This window comes from Equus caballus, chromosome 4, assembly GCF_041296265.1.
Source record: "Equus caballus isolate H_3958 breed thoroughbred chromosome 4, TB-T2T, whole genome shotgun sequence".
Classification (NCBI taxonomy): Eukaryota; Metazoa; Chordata; class Mammalia; order Perissodactyla; family Equidae; genus Equus; species Equus caballus.
Window position 1 is genome coordinate 78,173,557 of NC_091687.1, and position 21,369 is coordinate 78,194,925.

Below are 21,369 nucleotides of genomic sequence, written 5' to 3' on the forward strand. Positions count from 1 at the left end.
AGACCAGCCAAAAGGACTTAGAAGAGTAGAGGAAAACTTCTGTCTCTTCTACACTACTTACACAAACCTAGATAGTATAGCCTACAGTACACCTAGGCTAAATGGTACTAATCTTATGGGACCACCCTCATATATGCTGTCCATTGTTGACTGAAATGTTACTATGAGGCACGTGACTGTATTTAATAAACTAGTTTTATCTTCTAATTTCTGAATTAGCAAGGAGTTCTCTATAGACCAAGGATCAGTGAAGAGTGGAGGAAGGTAGCCTAAAATTGTGAAAGAGTCTCTAATTCGTCTCCTTCCACTCCACTGGCCACATCCACAAGATTTTTCCCAGTTACTTAATCACTCAGTAGAGTTGCAGTAAGTCTGGAGGTGTTGAAATGTTTACGTCATTCCATAATTCAAAATCCTGTTTAGTATTTTCATCTGAAAAGGTTATTGATGTAAGCTTGTAGTTATTCTTATATAAAAATTCTAAAAAAAAATTTTAGAGCTCTCTTTTCAAGAGGTTTGATTAGCTCCTGAATTTCAGGACTTGATTTGTAATTTTATTTGTTTCTATAAAGAACTTTGGGGGCCGGCCCCGTGGCTGGGTGGTTAAGTTCGTGTGTTCCGCTTCAGTGGCCCAGGGTTTCACTGGTTTGGATCTTGGGTGCAGACATAGCACCACTCATCAAGCCATGCTGAGGCAGCATCCCACATGCCACAACTAGAAGGACCCACAACTAAAAATACACAACTATGTACCAGGGGGCTTTGGGGAGAAAAAGGAAAAATAAAATGTTATTAAAAAAAAGAACTTTGTTTTCTGCAGCCTTTGTCAGGTTGGCTCAGATCCTTCCCCTTTTTTTAATGTTGTAAGTAAAGCTGTCAACCTTTTCCCCTCCTCCCGTCAAGTCCATTAGAGGATAAGAAACTACATAACCACACTTGTAAATTTATATCTGAAATAAAAATAAAGGAAATCTGTGAAGAATCTCTCTTATCCCCTTCTAACGTTTGAACTATATATCAGCTTGTTTCCTTGCTTAAAATATATTTTATTTCATTTATTTTTTGTATGTGTGTGAGAAAGATTGGCCCTGAGCTAACATCTGTTGCCAGTCTTCCTCTTTTTGCTTAAGGAAGATTGTTGCTGAGGTAACGTGCCAGTCTTCCTCTGTTTTGTGTGGCATGCTGCCACAGCGTGGCTTGACAAGTGGTGCTGGGTCTGCGCCCAGGGTCTGAATTTGCAAACCCCATGCTACCATAGTGAAGCGCACAAACTTAACCACTACGCCACTGGGCCGGCCCCTTAAAATATATTTTAAATAACTGAGTTCCTTGCTTCCTAGTCCCCGATTACATGTCTTAAATTCAAGCTTCCCAGATAAGTGAGATCTTGTTTTATTCGCCTCCTTTTCACTCTGTTGGTGAGGGAGAGGTTCCTGCCTTAGGATTATGAGAGTGGCTGAACACGCAACACCTGCCACTGGACAAATGCAGTGAACAGCAGTTTGTTAATCACGTATACTCAACAGCCCAGGAGAGGGAGACACAGCACACAATGCAGGGCCGCATGGGAGTTGCACTCGGGAACAGAGTGAATAAGCAGAGGCTGGGGAAGCAAGCTTTGTAATATCAAGAGGATGGAGTTATCCCTGGTTCCCTAGGGGAGGGGACGTAATTAGTTTGTTTGAATAATTCCACAGGCTGGCAGGGAACTGAAGCCTGCTACTCAGGAATAAGCAGGAACTGTGCCCGTTCCCTGTGCTGAAGAGTGTTGTCTGGCTGGGGGACCTGGTCTGCAGGAGCAGAGTGGAGATGGGAACTTGCAGTTAGGGCTTTCAGGCCCTCCCAGGTTTCCCCAGATGTCAAGGCACGCATAATACTGGGCCTTAGTTTTAGGCCTTATACCACAGATCTCAGTAGTACTAACTCTTTATCAAAGTATTTGCTAATGGTTATTGTGCTAAGTAATACATCAAGAAATTTTTAATACCACATAATCTTTTGCGTTTTTCCTTTCTATGAGACCTTTTCTTCTGATAATTTGCAAAGTTTAAGATATTCTGCTGTGTACAGTTTTACCACAGTAGATAAAAGATGGCCAAATCACATACATGCAATGATGTGGAGGCATGAAAGACACCAGTTCTTGTTTGAAAGTCTGAATGGAGTGATGAGGCTGCAGTACTGTGTATGAGTGGGGTGAAAAAAAGAGTGGGTAGGTTATAAGAGCTAGAAAGTGGCAGAAAGAGTAAAAAGGTAAAAGCCATTATTTGAGTGCTTACTCTGTGCCAAGCATTTTTCTAAGTGTATTATCTCATTTACTGCAAGTGAGAAAACTGAATTTTATTTGCTTATGGTCATACGGGTAATAGACAGTGGAGCTGTAGTCTGAGTCCATTCAGTCTTATTTTAGTTTGTGCTGTTAACAATTACATTTTACAGGCTTCAGATATGGAAAAGCCTTGTATGTTATGCTAAGGACTTTGGACTTTATCTTATTGGCAGTGGGGAACCATTGGATGCTTTTAAGCAGAAAAAAATGTGATCAGAATTTGCACTGAAGTATATCAATCAGTGGCAGGGTGGAAAATGAATTTTAGGGAAAGATGAGACTAGAGGCAGGGCAACTATTGTAACAATCCAGAAACAAAGTGTTTGGGTTTGAATGGAATGGAATCAAAGAAAAGGGAATTGGATTTGAGCAAGAGAGACAAACACCCGTTCATCATATGACTGACTAGGAGAGAGGAAAAAATGTGCAATGATTTCTAAGTGATGCCAGTAATTAAGAACAGAAGGGAGTTGGGTTGGGGGAGATAGACTGAGGTATCTTTGAGGCATTTTGTTGGAGATTTCTAATAAATAAGTTACACTTAGAAAAATAAATCTTGATCTTGAGAGAGGTTGAGAGCTATTGTTACGGGATGATTATAGATGCAGCAGAAGTAGATGAGATTACCCAGAGATTTCTTTTGTTCCCAACCTGTTTTCTGAACCATCATAGAAAGATTATGCTGTATTGGGAGGCTGCTCTATGAAAAGCCTTGGACTTCATCTGAAGACTTGGTTCAAATCCCAGTTCTGGATCTCTGTTTCTCCTTCAGCAATAGAAGGTAATAACAGCTATCTCGGAGAGTAATTATAGATAATATCCTGTTTTATCTAACAGAGGCAAGAGTTTTAAAAAGTTAAGAAATGATATATTTCATCTCCCTTAATTTACCTATAAAAAATGGTGGTTTATAGATGTTAAAAAACTCAACACTTGAGTACAGATCATTTGTCTTAGCTGAGATAAAAACCCAGATCTTAAACTGCATGTTGCCCCCATACAGCTAGGAGGAAACTAGCGTTTTCCTCCTGTGTTGCTATCGCTGGTTTTTGAGGTGAGCGGAGTCAAACAGAGAGGGAAGGGATGGTTTCCAAGTGAGGAGAAAGGATGTCAGTATGTGGGAAGTGAATGCACTGCAAACAACACAGAAAGTGTGAGCATACGCCATCTTTGTGCCACTGTAGGGCATAAGGAAACTAACATGTAATGTGAAAATGTCTATGTTCCAGAGCTGTTTTTAAGAATATTGGAACTATACTAATGCAAGTATACTTATTATCTACTACTATTACTGCTAATAATAATAGCCAGTATTATTTATTCACCCAAGTTTCACGTAGCTACTGAGTAGTGGAGATGAAAACCCAACCCAGTCAGTCTGGCTCCAGAGATCATGAACTGTACTGCTTCCTTATATTACCATAAGTTTTTGTGGTTTTTTATTTTCCTTTTTTTTTTGAGGAAGATGAGCCCTGAGCTAACATCTGCTGCCAATCCTCCTCTTTTCGCTGAGGAAGACTGGCCCTGAGCTAACATCTGTGCCCATCTTCCTCTGCTTTATATATGTAGTACGCCTACCACAGCATGGCTTGCCAGGTGGTGCCATGTCTGCACCTGGGATCCGAACCCTTGAACCCCGGGCCGCCGAAGCGGAACATGGAAACAACCGCTGTGCCACCCATTCTCAGACCATTCTAACAAAATGAGAGTTTATTCATGCTTATAGATTTATTCAGCAGTTGAATCTACTGAGTGCAGAGGCAGCAGGGATCCTGCCTTGAAGGGAGATTGAATGTTTATTTGTTCAACAAATATTTGAGAGCCTGCCATTTGCTAGGCACTATTCTCAGCACTCAGATTCAGCAGCAGTATGTAGGCAAAAGTCTCTTCCCTTTTTGATTTTCTTTTTCTTTTTCCTCCGAATTTCTTTTTTTCCCCAGACTTAATTAATGCTAGACATTTGGGATTTTGGAAGCAGAGAAGATGGAAACTTAGCCAATTTTTTTAAGTAAGTTCAATAGGAGATTTTAATGTAATTTTCTGAAAACAGATTCTAACGTATTTGCCCATAACATGGTGAACACAACTATAGTATATTTACAGGAATTTTGTTTTGTATTAAGTAACTCTTTCAGCTGTTATTTAAAAAAAAATTTTTTTTTAGTTCATAATAGTTTACATGAATGTGAAATTTCATTCGTACATTATTTCTTGACTGTCACCACATAAATGCTTCCCTTCACCCCCTGTGCCCACCCGCTATCTCCCTTCCCCTGGTAACCACTGAACTGTTTTCTTTGTCCATGTGTTTGTTCATATTCAACATATGAGTTAAATCATCTGGTGTTTGTCTTTCTCAGTCTGGCTTATTTCACTAAGCGTAATTCTCTCCAGGTCCATCCATGTTGTTGCAAATGGGATGCTTTTGTCTTTTTTATGGCTGAGTAGTATTCCATTGTGTGTGTGTGTGTGTGTGTGTGTGTGTGTGTGTGTGTGTGTGTGTATGTGTGTATGAGTGTGTATATATATATATCTCCCATCTTCTTTATCCAATCACCAGTCGGTGGGCACTTGGATTGGTTCCGTGTCTTGGCTATTGTGAATAGTGCTGCAGTGAACATACAGCTGCATATGTTACTTTGGATTGTTGATTTCAAATTGTTGGGCTAGATACCCAGTAGTGGGATAGCTGGGTTGTATGGTACTTCTTTTTTTTTTTTTTTTAAGGGAAGATTAGCCCTGAGCTAACTGCTGCCAATCCTCCTCTTTTTGCGAGGAAGACTGGCCCTGAGCTAACATCCATGCCCATCTTCCTCTGCTTTGTATGTGGGATGCCTTCCACAGCATGGTGTACCAAGCTGTGCCATGTCCGCACCCAGGATCCGAACTGGTGAACCCCGGGCTGCCAAAGTGGAACATGCGCACTTAACCGCTGCGCCACTGGGCCGGACCCAGGATAGCATCTCTTATTGCTGCCTACTGTTATTGTTGAATATTCAGAAATTCCTTGAGGAAGTTACATTCTTGTGATTATTACCTGAATGATGACTGCCAAATTCTGTTAGACACTTTTCAGAAGGCTTTTTGGAATTTATTAAAATGTATAACGTGTTTTTTCATATCCCTGGCTGAAATAAAGAAGTAACTCATATTTTAAAAATAGTACTGAATATACAAGACACTTTTTCTTTTTTCTTTTGTTTATTTATTTTGCTCCAGTGGGGAAAAGAAGTACATTTTAACAGATACTATTGGGATGTTTTATTTATCCATATGATAATGTAATAAATGGATCTCCATCCCACATCACACACAGAAATTAGTCCCTGGTGGATTAAAGACCTAAATGCGAAAAGCAAAACTTTAAAGTTAGAAAAAATATAAGAGAAAATCCCCACAACCTCAGGGTAGAGAAGGAATTTTTTTTCCTACTCTCTAAATACTTTAGTGTGTTTAGGGCTTTCTCTTACATGAGCACAGTACAGTTATCAAAATCAAGAAATTAAACATTGATGCAACACTATTATCTACTCTACAGACTCTGTTCACGTTTCACCAGTTGCTTCTCCAGGATCCAATTCAGGATCACACTGAATTTTGTTATACTGTCTCTTTGATCTTTAATATGGAACAGTTTCTCAGCAGTGTTTGTCTTTCATGACCTTAATGCTTCTGAAGAATACAGACTAGTTATTTTGTAGACTCTCAATTTCGGTTTGTTTCGCCATTTCCTCATGATTAGATTCAGCCTGTGAATTTTGGGCACAGAAGTGATGTTGTGTCCTCAGTATATCCTATTAGGAGGCGCATGCTGTCAGTTTTTCCTGTTACTTATGATAACTTTGATCATTTGGCAAAGGTAGTGGGTGGCAGGTTTCTTCAATGTAAAATTACTATTAATCCCTTTGTAATTAAATATCATGTGGAAAGATACTTTCAGACCATGTAAATAGTGGGTAAAAGTGTGGTGAAACGACAGTAGGATATTTACATGGTCCTGTTGTTTTGCATACTTTTACCCGCTAATTTTGGCATCCATTGATGACTTTTGCCTGCAGCAGTTACTGTGGTGGTCACCCAAGGTGATTTTCTAATCATTGGTTCTTCATTTATTAGTCGAAATTCTACCATAATGAAGAGCTTTCCCTTTTCCCTCATTTGTTCATTCATTTCTTTATGTTAATAAGGACTCGTGGATTCTTATTTTATTCTGTTACTATTCATTACTATCATTATTTAATTTGTTGCTTAAATTGTAGAATGCTTTTTGTTTTACAAAAAAAGAGAAGAAAGCCCATAAGAAAACTGCAGAAAAAAAGTTTGACAGTGAGTAAGTACTTTTATGTCATCTCAGACAGTCAGTGGGCAGAAGTTGTTTTTCCCTGGGGTTTATGTATGCTAAGATTTTTGACATTCTTTTGAGTACGCTACTTTATCTTCTGTATAAGTAATTTTATAGTCAATTGTGGTATATATTTTATACAAAATGATGTTTGGAAGGGCCAGCCTGGTGGCGTAGTCATTAAGTTCACGCGCTTCGCTTCAGCAGCCAGGGGTTCGCATGTTCGGACCCAGCCCAGACCTACCACAGCTAGTCAAGCTGTGCTGTGGCGGCATCCCACATAAAATAGAGAAAGATTGGCACAGGTGTTAGCTCAGCGACAGTCTTCCTCAAGCAAAAAGAGAAAGTTTGGCAACAGATGTTAGCTCAGGGCCAATCTTCCTCACAAAAACAAAAAGACAAAAAAACCAAAAAACAAAAAAAATTGATGTTTGGATCCAAGAGAAAGGAAAGAAAAAATATAGCTCTTTCAGTTTTTAAGCTCAGGTTAATACCTTAAGCTCTACATTAGTAGGTTAACTTTTTTAAACTGTACTTCTTGGTGCTATTTTTCTGAGATATGCCTGTCAACTGCTAATAGCATAGACTACATAGCATAGATAAGAGTTACTCTCTCATATAGGCATAGCTTCCCAACAAAACCAAGGCGCCTCCCCCCGAAAATCTAGAATTGCAGCTTAGGAATACAATAAAAGTAATAATTCTTCCCTGAATCTGACCCCAATTTAGAGGGACTTCACTTTGAATAAAATCACATGGAGGAAGATGGTGGTTAATGCAGAGGATTTAGCAGTGGGCCCAGGAATGTATCTATTCATTCACTGGGCTCTTCCAACAAAGCTGTACTATTCACAGGGGTAAATAAAGTATAGCTCCGTGTGTACTAGAGAAACTTTGCGGAAATATGTTTTCGATTATTTTAGATCTATTCTGCTCTTGGGACCTCTTCTTGTTAACTTGTACGACCTTTTTTCTTTCTTGGATTTAGAAGTGGGCTAGAATAAATAATTTTTTAAATTAAAAAAGAAGTTAGGAAGGATGGATGTAGGGAAATGTTGAGGCTATAGCAGTGTTTAAATACTGTGATAATTGAACGATTTCTTAGGAAGACAGTCAAGCCTTTACTGTGACAGACAACGCTTGCTTTGTTGTAGCACCTGAGAAATCAAAAAATCAGATCCTCCTTCTTTGGTGAAATTCACAAAAACCAGATTAAAATAGTTTATGCATACCTGGCATAATCCAAGTGGTGGTTTGGGTTCTCAGCCAGACAGCTCTCATGACCTCTCAACCCTTGGTGGTACTTCTTTGACCCAGCAGTCACTTAGATATTGTGAGCAGTTCGTTGACTCCTTTTGGTTACTGTATACATGTAGTGCGATAGCAAGGGCAAATAAGTCTATAGGATAAAAATAAAGGTCATTTTTGCTTTCTTGGTGAAAACACAAAATAGAACTGACTAAAATTCTAAATGGCATCTCTCTTTTTTGGAAACAACTAAAATTTTTAAAGCTCAACAGCTAGTTAATTGTATCACTAAATATGCTGGCTATGTATTTATACACACACACACACACACACACTGCTTACTATCAGTACTTTAATTTTGCCAGCTTTATAGGCAGTGTATGAATCATTTGGAGTGTTAAAAACAATTACCTCAAAATTCTGAAAGCTTTCAAAAGAAATATTTGATAAATTCATCAGCAGATTATCAGGGTTTTTTTTGTGGTAGTAATTAAGACTTGGTTTTAAATGCTTTCTAACAACTTCTTACCTTAATAGAAGGGAGAAGGGCACAGAAGGGAATGAAGGACATGAAGATTATTTACATAATCATAATAGATTCCAGTGTATATTTATCTTGCACTGTCTGCCATACTCCACTCTTGCCTGTTTAAAATTATTTTTTTGTATTTTGCCTTTTCATTTGAATGGTACCTTTAAACATTTTAGAAGAAAATAATTTTGAAAACTCATATATATAAAAGTACCCCCTTGGGTTTCTTTTGATGACTTTCAACACCTATATAGATTCATGTAACCACTATCAAAATCTAGATATAGCACAGTTCCATTACCCAAAAAAAACTCCCTCGTTTTCTTCTTTTTCCTCTTTTCTCCCTTTGTATTCACACCCTTCCCCATCCCTCCTCCCAGGAGCTAGCAACCATTTATCTGTTCTCCATTGCTATAATATTCTTTATTTGAGAATGTCAAATATATGTGGAAATATATGTGGAATCATGCGTTATTACTGTGTAACCTTTTGAGACCGGTTTCCTTCTTTCAGAATAAGGCTTTTGAGATTCATCCAAGTTGTGTGTATTCACGATAATTTGTTCCTTTTTGTTACTGAGTAGTAGTCCATCATGTAGAAACACCATCATTTATTTATCCCTTCACTCATTTGTGGATGTTTGAGTTGTAGATTGTTTCCAGTTTTGAGCAATTATGAGTAGATTTTTGTGTGAACATAGGTTTGCATTTCTCTAGGGTAGATACCTGGAAGTGGGATTGTTGTGTCATATGGTGTGTGCTTAACTTTATAAGAAATTGCCAAACGGTTTTCCATCCTGGTTGTACCATTTTGCATTGCCACAGCAATATGTGAGAGCTCCAGTTCTGTGTCCTTATTAGCACTTGGTATTATCAGTCTTTTTTATTTTAGCCATTCTGTTAGGTATATAGTAGTATTTCATGACTTCAGTGTTCATTTCCCTAATGATCAATGGTATTGCACATCCTTTTGTGCATTTATCTGTCCTCTGTATATCCTCTTTGGTGAAGTGTCTGTTCAAGTCTTTTGCTTACTGTTTTCTTACTATTAATAGTGTTGAGAGTATATATTCTGGATACAAATCTTTTGTCGGATATGTGATTTGCTAATATTTTCTCCAGTTTGTAGCTTGTCTCTTTATTCTCTTAACAGTGTCTTTAACAGAGCAAAACTTTTTAATTTCAATAAAGTTCAGTTTATCTATTTTTTTAATGCATCATGGTTTTAGTATCATATCTTAAGAATTTTTTGCCTAACCCCAGGTTGTGCTGCCTTTAAAATTTTTTAAGTTCCGTATTTTACATTTAGAGCTATGATCCATTTTGAGGTAGTTTTTGAATAAGGTGTGAGGTTTAGATTGCCGTTCATTTTTTTTGCTCATGGATGACTAATTGTTCAAATATCATTTGTTGAAAGGATATCGTTTCTCCATGGAATTGCCTTTGCACCTTCTCAGAAGTCTTTGGGCCATATATATTTATATGGGTATGTTTTTGGACTCTCAGTTCTGTTCCATTGGTTATCTGTCCCTTCACCAGTACCACCCTATCTTGATGACTATAGCTTTATATTACATCTTCAAATCAGATAGTATGAATTCTCCAATTTTGTTCTTTTTCAAAATTGTTTTTGCAATTCTAGTTCATTTGCCTTTATTACTTTCATTTACTATTAACGGTGTGAAATAGAATATATTTCATTCCTTCTCTTCTTTCATAACCACAATGTTTTTTTTAAATACCATGGTGTGTGTTCATGGTGATTTTGGGCATCAGAGTGATTTTTTGATCTTGCTTGCATTTAGGGGGAGGGGATGTTAATACATGACCAAAATAGTCTGCATTCATTGCATTCTTCAAACATAGGAAAACAATAATATAGAACATCAGTGTTAGAATCAGCTTGTTGATGTGTATCCAAAAAATCCTGCTAGGATTTTCATTGAGCCTCCATTGAATCTGTAGAATAGTTTGTGGAAAATTATTATATTTACAGTATTGGGTCGTCCCATCCCTGAACATAAAATCTATCTTTATTTATTTAGCTCTTCTTTGATTTCTTTTCACCAGTATTTTGTGTAGTTTTCAGCATACTAGCCCTGCGCATATTTTATTAGATTTATACATAAGTATTCTGTAGGTGGGTTTTGGGGTTTTGTGTTTTAATTTTTTGTTTATTTATTTTTTTTGAGGAAGATTAGCCCTGAGCTAACATCTGCAGCCAATCCTCCTCTTTTTGCTGAGGAAGACTGGCCCTGAGCTAACATCTGTGCCCATCTTCCTCTAATTTATATGTGGGACGCCTACCACAGCATGGCTTGCAAAGTGGTGCCATGTCTGCACCCAGGATCTGAACTGGCGAACCCTGGGCTGCTGAATCAGAACATACGCACTTAACTGCTGCACCACCAGGCCGGCCCCTTTTTTTTGTTTTAGATCTTTGATGATTTTTCATTGTAAACAATCATGTTGTCTGCAAATAGAAAGTCTTATTTTATTTATGAAATGCCTTTCATTTCTTTTTCTTACCTTACTGCACTAAGACCTCAGCGTAGGTCTTAGTGGTGAGAACAGACATTCTTGTCTTGTTCCTGATTTTAGAGGGAAAGCATTTAGTCTTTGACCATTAAGGATGATGTTAGGTGTAGGCTTTTTTGTAGCTATTTTTTGTCAGATTAAAGACATTCTTTTCTTAGTTTGCTAAGAGTTGTTATCATGTTTGGTTGTCGAATGTTATCAAATTTTTCTGCGTCTATTGAGACGATCCAAGGTTTTTCATCTTTAATCAGTTGATATTGTGAATTCCTGTCACTGATTTTCAAATATCAAAACAGCCCTACATTTCCAGGGTAAACCCCACTTGGTCTTGGTGTGTTATCTATATATTGCTGGATTCAATTTGTTAATTTTTTTTTAAAGATTTTATTTATTTCTTTTCCTTTTTCTCCCCAAAGCCCCCCATACATAGTTGTATATTCTTCGCTATGGGTCCTTCTAGTTGTGGCGTGTGGGACTCTGCCTCAGCGTGGTTTGATGAGCAGTGCCATGTCCGCGCCCAGGATTCGAACCAGCGAAACGCTGGACCGCCTGCAGCGGAGTGCGCAGACTTAACCACTCGGCCACGGGGCCAGCCCTTCAATTCGTTAATATTTTATTGAGGATTTTTGCTTCTTTGTTCATGAGAGATTTTGAGTGTTTCTTGTAATACTTTACTCTTTGGTATAGGATGATGCTGTTATCTTAAAATTAGTTGAAAAGTGTTCACTTCTGTTTTCTGGAATAATTTGTGTAGAAGTGATATCATTTCTTCCTTAAATGTTTGGTGTAAGAAAACCGATAGTTTTATTTGGTGGAAGGCTTTTAACAACAAATGCAATTTCTTAATAAATCCAGGACTGTTGAGGTTATCTGTTTCTTCTTGAGTGAACTTTGGTTTTTGTATCTTTCAAGGAATTTGTTTCACTTGAGTTGTTGCTATTGACATTTTAAATATCAAAAAAGTTTATATTGAGGCAGTCGTTCCATGGCTACGCTATCACATTCTGCCATGTTCCTCTTTAGTTTTCTACTAAAACTTTTCAATCTGAGAAGCAGTATAATACAGTGAATAAAAGTGTAGATTCAGGAATCAGACTGACAGTTACTGAACCTCTTCTGCTTCAGTTGCCTCATCTAAAAAATGTGCAAATATAATAGTAACTACTTCATAGGGTTGCTGTGAAGAGTAAATGACATAATCCATGTAAAGTGCTTGGTAAACACTAGTTTAAATAATCTCATTTTTGTTATATCTTCATCATTATTATCTCTCAGTGGTATCCAGCAACAAGCATAGATTTTGCCTCAAGCTTTGAGTAATCCAGACTACAGAGAGTTTCTTTTCATTTTAAATTGACATTTTCTAAAAATCTTTTTAAGGCCATGTCACATATGTGGCCTCTAACTGGAAACATCTTCATTATAGCTATATATACCTCTTTTTCAGCTCTCTTCTGTGAAAACCATGTGTCTACTTAGATGCATGCACACACACATAACATATATACACAAATGGACATAACTGTTTCCTTTTTGTTCCATTATTTTTAGTTTCCACATCAGAGCAATGACAGGGCTAGTAATAAAGTGGGAAATGTGAAAATAAGTCAAGGCTTTTGTTTTTGCTAACAGTGGTTCCTTAATTCAGCAAATAGTTGGAAATGTATTAAAAATCACCTGAAAAGCTTGTTTAGTAGTGTTTCTTGGGCCTCATTTCCAGTCTTAATTCATTCGGTCAGGATGGGGCCCATGAAGGTGCATTTCTGACAAGGTCACTGATGCTGCTGCTGCTTGTTCAAGGAGTACACGTGCAGGAACGCTCCCTCAGCGTCGTCAGAGGTTATTGTGTAGTTGTTGGAAAACTGCTATAAACACTCAAGAATTCTTCACTAAACTATAATATTGGGCATTTCACTTAACCTCTCAGATATGCTTTCATTAGTGATTAATCTCTTTATCAAACATAGCCTTTATTCTCCTAAAATATGCCTGTCAGTACACCTGTTGAGATTTTAGCTCTTACTTATCTTTCAATTAAAATGTCTTAAGATCCATCCAGTAAGGTCTCATGTTAAAAAAAACTATAATGTAGACCTTTCTTCCCCTCTTTCTTTCTACATTTTTCACTGATTTGTGACTTTATAGACATAAATATATATCTTTTCTTCATTGTACCTAAATGCATATTATTTCTTTACACATACAAATTTTCTTGATTGATAATTCTTTTCCATTTTAGTTTAAAAGAAAAATTTGCTTATAAGAAAATGTTTCTATGTTGGCAGCTGTGAATCCTTAAATGCATTAATTGTATATTTAATATACATTCAGCCTATACATTGTGATTATAGTAAATGATTAAAACAGTAATAAACTTAAGATGTTTGAGTGAAGAAGAGTCACTGTCTTTAAAATCCTCTCAAACCATTTTCAGTAGAACTTTGAAGTAGTATAATTTTGCATGTTTATTGGTTATTTTAGCAGAGGCCTATACTATGGAACATTTATATCTTCCTTTCTATTTTAGGTGCGTATAGCAGCAAAATTCATCATTCATGCCCCTCCTGGAGAATTTAATGAGGTGTTTAATGGTGAGTATTTAATTCATAACAGTAAGGCTTGATATATCAAGCACTCCTTTTTTAAAGAATAAATTACATAACCAAAATAACTAAGCTAAGGGGAGTATGCAGGAAAATCTGGATTTTGTAATAGCTAGAATATAATGTATTTATGATATATATGATAATTGTGTTTGAGTAAATTAACCTTCTTGAAAGAATAATATTGTGTAACAAGACAAAATTTTAACTATTTTTTTGGAATTGTGACATGCATTTTTGTATTTCTTTTCAAGAAAAGCCTACTAGATTAATATGAACAGCCAAAAATGGTGGAAAAAACATTGTTTCACCATACGCAGAAGACGACAGCACATGTAAAAATTTGTTATTTAAATTATATCTCATAAATTAATTCACAGTATGCCTTTCTTTAAACCTCACTGGCAGGCATTTTTATAATTATTCACTCATAGACCAGAAATTTAAACTTTTATTCAGTCTCCTGTTTGCTGTAAAAACTGTAACAATAGCTTCTCTTTAACAGTAAGAATGACATGGTTAAAACAATCGCCAGGAAGATGGCCCGTGGTGATGTTTTTATAAAACTTTTCTTAAGTAGTTTTAAGAATAAACCACCAGAAGTACTTTAAATGTGTTATTTCTACTTCAAATGTATTTATTTTTTACCTTTACCATGTCTTAAATTAAAACTAATTTACACAGGACTCTTTTAATTTCATTTTTCATAACCTTTTACTCCAGAGTAAACTATTTAAACAGGTTTTTAAGAAGTTTAGTCACTCACTTTCATTCAAAGTGTAAGATATAGTGGAATCTCACCTCAGAAAAGATTAAGTTTGAAAGTCAAAAAAATGAGGCAAAATTGTATAAAGTGAAAATCACTCTTGAAAATCCCTTAAATCGTTCACAAACTATAATATATGATTTAGTACGTACAGTTGCATATGGTAATTCTTATGTATTTAAATATTTAACACTGAGCTACACTTAGAGGAACAATGGCAAGTCTACATTGTATAAAATCTAGAATAAAATAATTCTGCCTTTTTAGGTAAATATAAAATCTCAAGTAGTGAATTGGGAAGTTGGGGAGAATTCAAACATATTTGTGCTTCCTGCAGGGTTTAACTTCTGTTTTAATATTCAGCCTCTGTAACCTAACTGTGTGTTAACACACTTGATGGTTGGGGCATTAAAGAATGGAGAGTCTCCTTTCCTTAGGCTTGTAAGTTGGCTTGTAACTTAACTTGCTAATGGTGAAACTGCACTGATGTCGGTGGCCCCCAAACTCCTGTATGGTTCATAGAGCCAAGAATAAATTATAATTCTAAGAAAAGTTTTTCGCTTTCTATTCTACCCTGAATTAAATGCCCTACAAATTTGTTGACCAGAAAAGTCCTAAAAGAATGTCTGAGCCCTAGAAATTGCTTTCTCATTGGAAATCGATGTTGAAGTGTTAGGTTCTGTGTTGAGGTATATAAAATTGGGCATTCAGGATGAGCCTTTCAGTAGGCCTGGGGTGGAGAGTGAACTGTGGAGTAGAAGTGGGATATAAGTTTTAAACTGAGAAAAGAGTATTTGAATTAAAAAGGAATTCAATATTTGAGGGGTAATCGCATATGAATTTGATTATTTTCGCTGCTATTTTAGTTAATAACATTGACATCATAGTGATTTCAAGAGAAGCCACAAATTTTAGAATTTTGTTGTTAGTGCTGTTGAGTTGTTCTGTCTCCTAGGATCCTGTGTACAGGAGAGCTGAACCCTGCCCATTCTTTTTGCATCATACTCTCTCATCTTTAGGCTTTATCAGATAAGAGTCCCTTGCTATTCATAGGGATTTCGTGGGCTTTTTTTCAAAAGTGGGTGGACAGGTCCTTCTTTCCTAGTTTGTCTAGTCTGGAAGCTCTGCTGAAATCTGTCCACCATGGGTGACCCTGCTGGTATTTGAAATACTGATGGCACAGCTTTCAGCATTACAACACCACCCAGCCGCCAATGGGTAGTGTGATCCTGACCGGGAAATGAACCCTGGCAGCAGCAATGAGAGCGCCAAATCTTAACCACTAGACCACCAGAGCTGGCAATTTTAGAATTGCAAAGTCGTAAAATCTTGTCAGTTGAGTGGTTCCCAAATGCTCTTCTAGACTGGCTACGTCAGAATCATTGAAACATAGATTTTTGGTCTTCATTCTTAGAAAACTGATTTGGTAGATCTAGGCTAGAGCTCTGAAATATATACCTTTTTTTTTTTTTTTTAAAGCCTCCCACTCACCACCTTATGGTTCTGATGTGTAGCCTGTCTTGGAACCACAGCCTAATCCGTTCTTAAGAGTAGTAGTTTATTTTATTCAAATTCTTCTCTGTCTTTCTATTTGTTCTACTGTACTCTGCTTATGATAAAAGAATGAACTTTTTTTTCATAGTAAAGCTAACTGGATCAACTAGATCCTGCTTTTAAATTATTTTTCCATTTAGAACTGGAAAAGATAGACTACCATGCAAGACCACTCACTGTGCAATACCACTGTTAATGATTGTGTTTCAAATATTAAAGTGCAAGAATCATATTTATCAAATAGAACTTACCAGTTTGCTTTGTGAGTTAGGGATAACTATAATTGTAAATGTATTCTTTAAAATAATTTTTTACATAGAAGCTTCCATTGTTTAAAATCAGTTAATTTAGAAATCAAATTAGTATTATTTTAGCGGTCACAAAAGAGATTGTTTTTTAAATTGGGGCCTACTACTGAAAACAGGTGTGTAAATAGACAATATTTTTTCTTTTGGAATAGTTTTATTATTTTTGTAAAAGTGATTTATAGTCGTTCTAAAATTTTCAAAGTGCAAAAAAGAACCTAAAAATCACACAAAATTCTACCCTCTAGTTCTCCACTGTTTGAATGAAATACTTCCAACATCTCTCAGTTTAGTCACATATATCTAACTTTATATAACTAGGATGATACTGTACATGCTGAGTTTTCCTCCTCTTGTTTATTTTATTATGAATGTATTTCCATGTTGATAAATACGTGTCTACATTATTTTTAATGGCAGCCCAGTTTTATGCTTGTTATAAGGACTAGAGTCTGTTTGTATCATATTTAACCTGTTTCTTGATAGCAGATGCTTAGGTTATTTGTATTATTTTCATTTCATGAAAAAGATAGGATACATTGTTGTATGTACTTTATGATAGCAACTGTATAAAATATTCAGATGCCTAGGAAAAATAATGAAGGAAAATATACTAAGACTAGAATAGAATTTTTTGTTTTTTGGAAATTATGTGATTTCTTTTTCCTTTACAAAGTGCTTGGATTTTCTAATAAAAATTTGTTTGAACATGAGCTGTGTGAGGACAGAAATGCCTCCATCTGTACTCTGTTCACAAGCTGTTTCTTGTTTGATCACTTTTTCTATAGAGCACATTTATTTGAAGCTGATGATAGTATTGTCAACTAAGAGACAATAGTGCTAAATCTTTTATAGATCTTATCACACTATCTTTTTGGTGTAGTTTATCTCCACTTTACTTCTTTGGAGATACAATACAGTCTGCGTGCATTGACTATTAAGGGTATAAATAGTGTGTTTTTCTATTTCATTCTCTGTCCCATTTCCTAACCAAAATCTTTTTTTTCTTTTCGTTAACACCATGGTGTGTTTTGTGGTTATTTTGATCATCAGAGTGGTATTTTGATCTTGTGTACATGTGGTGGGGAGGTTTTAATACATGACCAAAATAACCTGCATTCATTACATAGAAATTTCAAACATAGAAAAATAGTAATGTAGAAAACATAATATTTGTTTTGCAGATGTTCGGTTACTGCTCAATAATGATAATCTTCTCAGGGAAGGAGCAGCCCAGTAAGTATTATATTATATAATACTTATTATATATTAAGGTGGCATAGGAAAAAATGTTTAAAATGCCTGAAATAGATATTTGCACATCAAGTTCAAATATGTATAATTATCTATATGTCCTAGGCTAGAGGAGAAATATTTTTGATCACAGAGTGACATATGGACACAATTATAACATGAAATTCTTTATTCATTGTGTGTGTTTGGCAGTGGCTTATATGGTCAATACAGTCATGCACCACATAATGACGTTTCGGTCAACAGTAAACCACATACACAATGGTGATCCCATAAGATTAGTACCACATAGCCTAGGTGTGTGGTAGGCTATATCATCTAGGATTGTCTAAGTACACTCTGATGTTCACACAAGGATGAAATCGCCTAATGATGCATTTCTCAGAATGTCTCCCTGTCATTAAGTGACACATGACTGTTCTTTACTCATATGAGAGTATGGAGAGAGGCTTTATTCTTGAACCCATCTCGTCACCATTTCCTAGTTCAGACTCAGCAGTTCTAACATGGACGTTTGCCTAAGGATAGCCTAATTTCTGTTTCTGGCTCTAGTTGTTCCACTTCCCAATTGTCAAACTAATCTTCTTTAGAAGTAATTCTAGGTTCTCCTTTCTCTAAAAGTCTCTGTGATTCTGCTTTGCCTCCCAAGTGAAGTAACTATTCCGTCATTCAGCCTCTTTTAGTTCAATTCAGTAAATATAACCCAACACCTGCTATGTGCCAGGCATTGAGCTTGGTTCTCTCTGTGACTTTGGACCTAACCTGTCTTCTCATTTGTTTTGCTCATCCTAGTCCCTCTAATTGAAATATTCATTTCTTCCCAACCCCCTAATTTCTACAAGACCAGAGAGCCTACCCATTATTTCAGGGCCATTTCTCAGTATCATATCCATTCTGGAATCACTCCTTATTCTCTTTTCTTCTTACCCTTGCCTTAACAGAATGTGATTAAAAATGTATATATATTCTCCATGGTGCTTTATTGATTATTCTCTTATGGTACTTTCTACTTTGTGTTACGGGTATCTTTATTATCTCTCCTACTCTGCTGTAAACCCTTTGATCATAGTATCTATCTCATGACTCTTTCCATCTCACAGCACCTGCTCTCTATCTCCTCGCATGTTGTATGCTAAATATATACTTGAATAATTTGTTATATAGCTTACAGATGGCTAACCTTTACTTTCAAGGTTTTGAATGAAAAGATCAATTATATTTACTGATTTAATTTTCTTTTGCTAAACATTAAAAGCTGGATATCACTCATCAGTTTTTAAAATAGCCATATCTATATAATATGTATAATTAATATATTAAGATCAATAATGGGGAATTATAATTTTGTTTAACTTGCCGTGTGCAGTATAGGAGACTTTTATCGACAAATGAATCGTTTGTGATTTTTTAAGCCCATTAAATATGTAATTTTAAGTAATTGGCCTTTTTCTTTTTTAGTGCATTTGCACAGTATAACTTGGACCAGTTCACTCCAGTAAAAATTGAAGGTTATGAAGATCAGGTATGTTTTACATAAACACAAGCTCTGGCTGTTCTTTATCTCATTTATAATGGTTGATGTATCCTGCAAGAATTATGAAGTGGTGTGTTTAAAGATAAAAAAGTGTTCATTTTAATCATAGCCAGTTATGGGCTACTTCATTTCTTTTGTTGAGACCAATAATGCTATTAGCAGAAAGTCCCTTTTGGAAGTATTCGAATGTAATTCTTTTAAGATTTTAGAAAATAATTGCTTTAAATCTACTTTCTTGTTTTTTATAGGGAAAAATCAATCCTATATTAATCCAAAATCTAAAATATATGTTAGTAAGATTTATATCATAATTTGGTTGCTCTGGAATTCTACAGTGCTTCGTGTGAGTAACTTAGCATTTAGTAAATATTAAATCTTTTCTTTCCAAAGTGCAAGTTAGAATTGCTAAGCTAAGCTAAGCTAAGAAAAGCCACAAAAAGTTACTTACGTTCTTATTTTTTATTTTTTTGGTTTAGAGTTATAAATAATTGAACACTGTATTAATTCGTGTTGTGTTTACATGAAACACAATTTATGTAAAAAATATGAAAAAGGAACTAGTACGTAGAGCATAAAAAAGTGGTAACAATTAGTTCTTAGTGGCTAATTATATCAAATTTGCATTTGACATTATTCATTATGCAATATGTAGTCTTGTAGTTACAGGGGAAAGAGACTAGACAGAAGATGACTTGTAACTGAAGGGAACATAAGCTTATATATATAGATATGCATGTGTGTATACGCATGTATCTATAAAGCTTTATAATTTTTTGTTTTGTGAATCTCCTAAATTTATTTTCTTTCTCTCTCGGGAGATTTGGGTTTTTTGAATTTTTTTTTTAATGTTATAAACAATGCTGTATTGAACATCTCTGTACCTCTGGGCACATTGACTGTTGTTTTCTTAAGATAAATCAGTCCCTAAAAAGAAGATTCGCTGGCTCCAGGAAATACATCTTTAAAAAATGTTCGATAGCTTCCAAATTCATTTTACAAACCTAGTATAATTTTAATACTTAATAAAGATAAAAGAAAAAACACAAACTCTACACTAATCTTACATATGACTATAGATTTAAAAACTTTAAATAGGTATTAGCAAGTAGAATCTAGAAATATATTAAAAGAATAATATGCCAAGAGTAAAATAGACTTTATTACCGGAATGCGAGAGTGGTACCCTGTAAGGCAATATATTGGTCTTATCTATTAACCAACAAATCAAAGAGAAAAACCTTATGATACATCAGTTGGCAGTGAAAAAGGACTTGAAAATCCAGCAGCCAGTCCTCATTACAAAAACCTTAAATAGGGATAGAAGAGAGGTTCTTAACTATAATGGACTGTTTAACAAAAAGTAATAGTAAGTATCATAAACTACAAAACACTAAAGTAATTTTACTTAGAAAATTAGCCGAGTATGTCTACTAATCACCATTATCATTTATCATAAGTGAAGGTGTAGAAAATAAGAAAAGAGAACGAGAACTTTTAAAGCTTTGGAAAAGAAGAGAAAACTCTTGGGTGATATGATTATATCTTTAGAAATACTGAGAGAGACTAGTAAAATTAACCTCCCAACCGAAAAAACCTACTAGACTTAGAATAATTTTGTGAGATGGCTGAATTTAAGGTAAGTATACAAAACTCGTTAACTTTTCTCTATCACAGCAAGTAAGTAAACTAGAAACAGTTGGAGTGGGAGGAGTTCCATCTTAAAATAGTGGTAAAACTAAACATTAACCTGGGAATAATCTTACCGAGAAAGGCATAGGATTGTGAAGATATGGCTATTGTCTTTGTAAAACACATAAAACAGGATCTGAACAATGAAAAGGCATACCACATTCCATTTTAAGGTAGAAAGTTAAATTATTTAAAAATTAAAATATGGGGCTGGCCCAATGGCCAAGTGGTTAAGTTCCTGTGCTCTGCTTTGGCGGCCCAGGGTTTTGCTGGTTCAGATCCTGGGCGTGGACATGGCACCGCTCATCAGGCCATGCTGAGGTGGCGTCCTACATGCCACAACTAGAAGGACCCACAACTAAAATATCCAACTATGTACTGGGGGACTTTGGGAAGAAGAAGGAAAAAACTAAAAATTAAAAAATTAAAATATGAATTTAATGCAATTTGATTAGAATCCTGATAGTTTTTTTAATTGGTCAAAATTTTCGTAAAGTTTATGTGAAAAAATACATGCTTGAAAAATGTAAGAACAATAAGAATAGTGAGAGAGAAAATTACCTTACTAAATAGCAGAGATGCTTATAACCAATGTAAAGTCAAATCAGGTGGTACAGAATTTAGTCCCAAAGAGTAAAAATTTTTATACAGGACAAGGTTATAATTTAGACAGACA

The 21,369-nt window shown here is 35.6% G+C and overlaps 1 protein-coding gene across 1 annotated transcript in view; it reads left to right on the forward strand.

Moving 5' to 3' along the window:
* The window catches only part of CAPZA2 (capping actin protein of muscle Z-line subunit alpha 2), a 58,084-nt gene that overhangs the window by 20,910 nt on the left and 15,805 nt on the right, over positions 1–21,369 (forward strand). Inside the window, 3 exon segments of the mRNA NM_001114142.1 lie at positions 13,516–13,579; positions 17,401–17,452; positions 18,929–18,992. Of these exon segments, the coding sequence (NP_001107614.1) occupies positions 13,516–13,579; positions 17,401–17,452; positions 18,929–18,992 (180 nt within the window).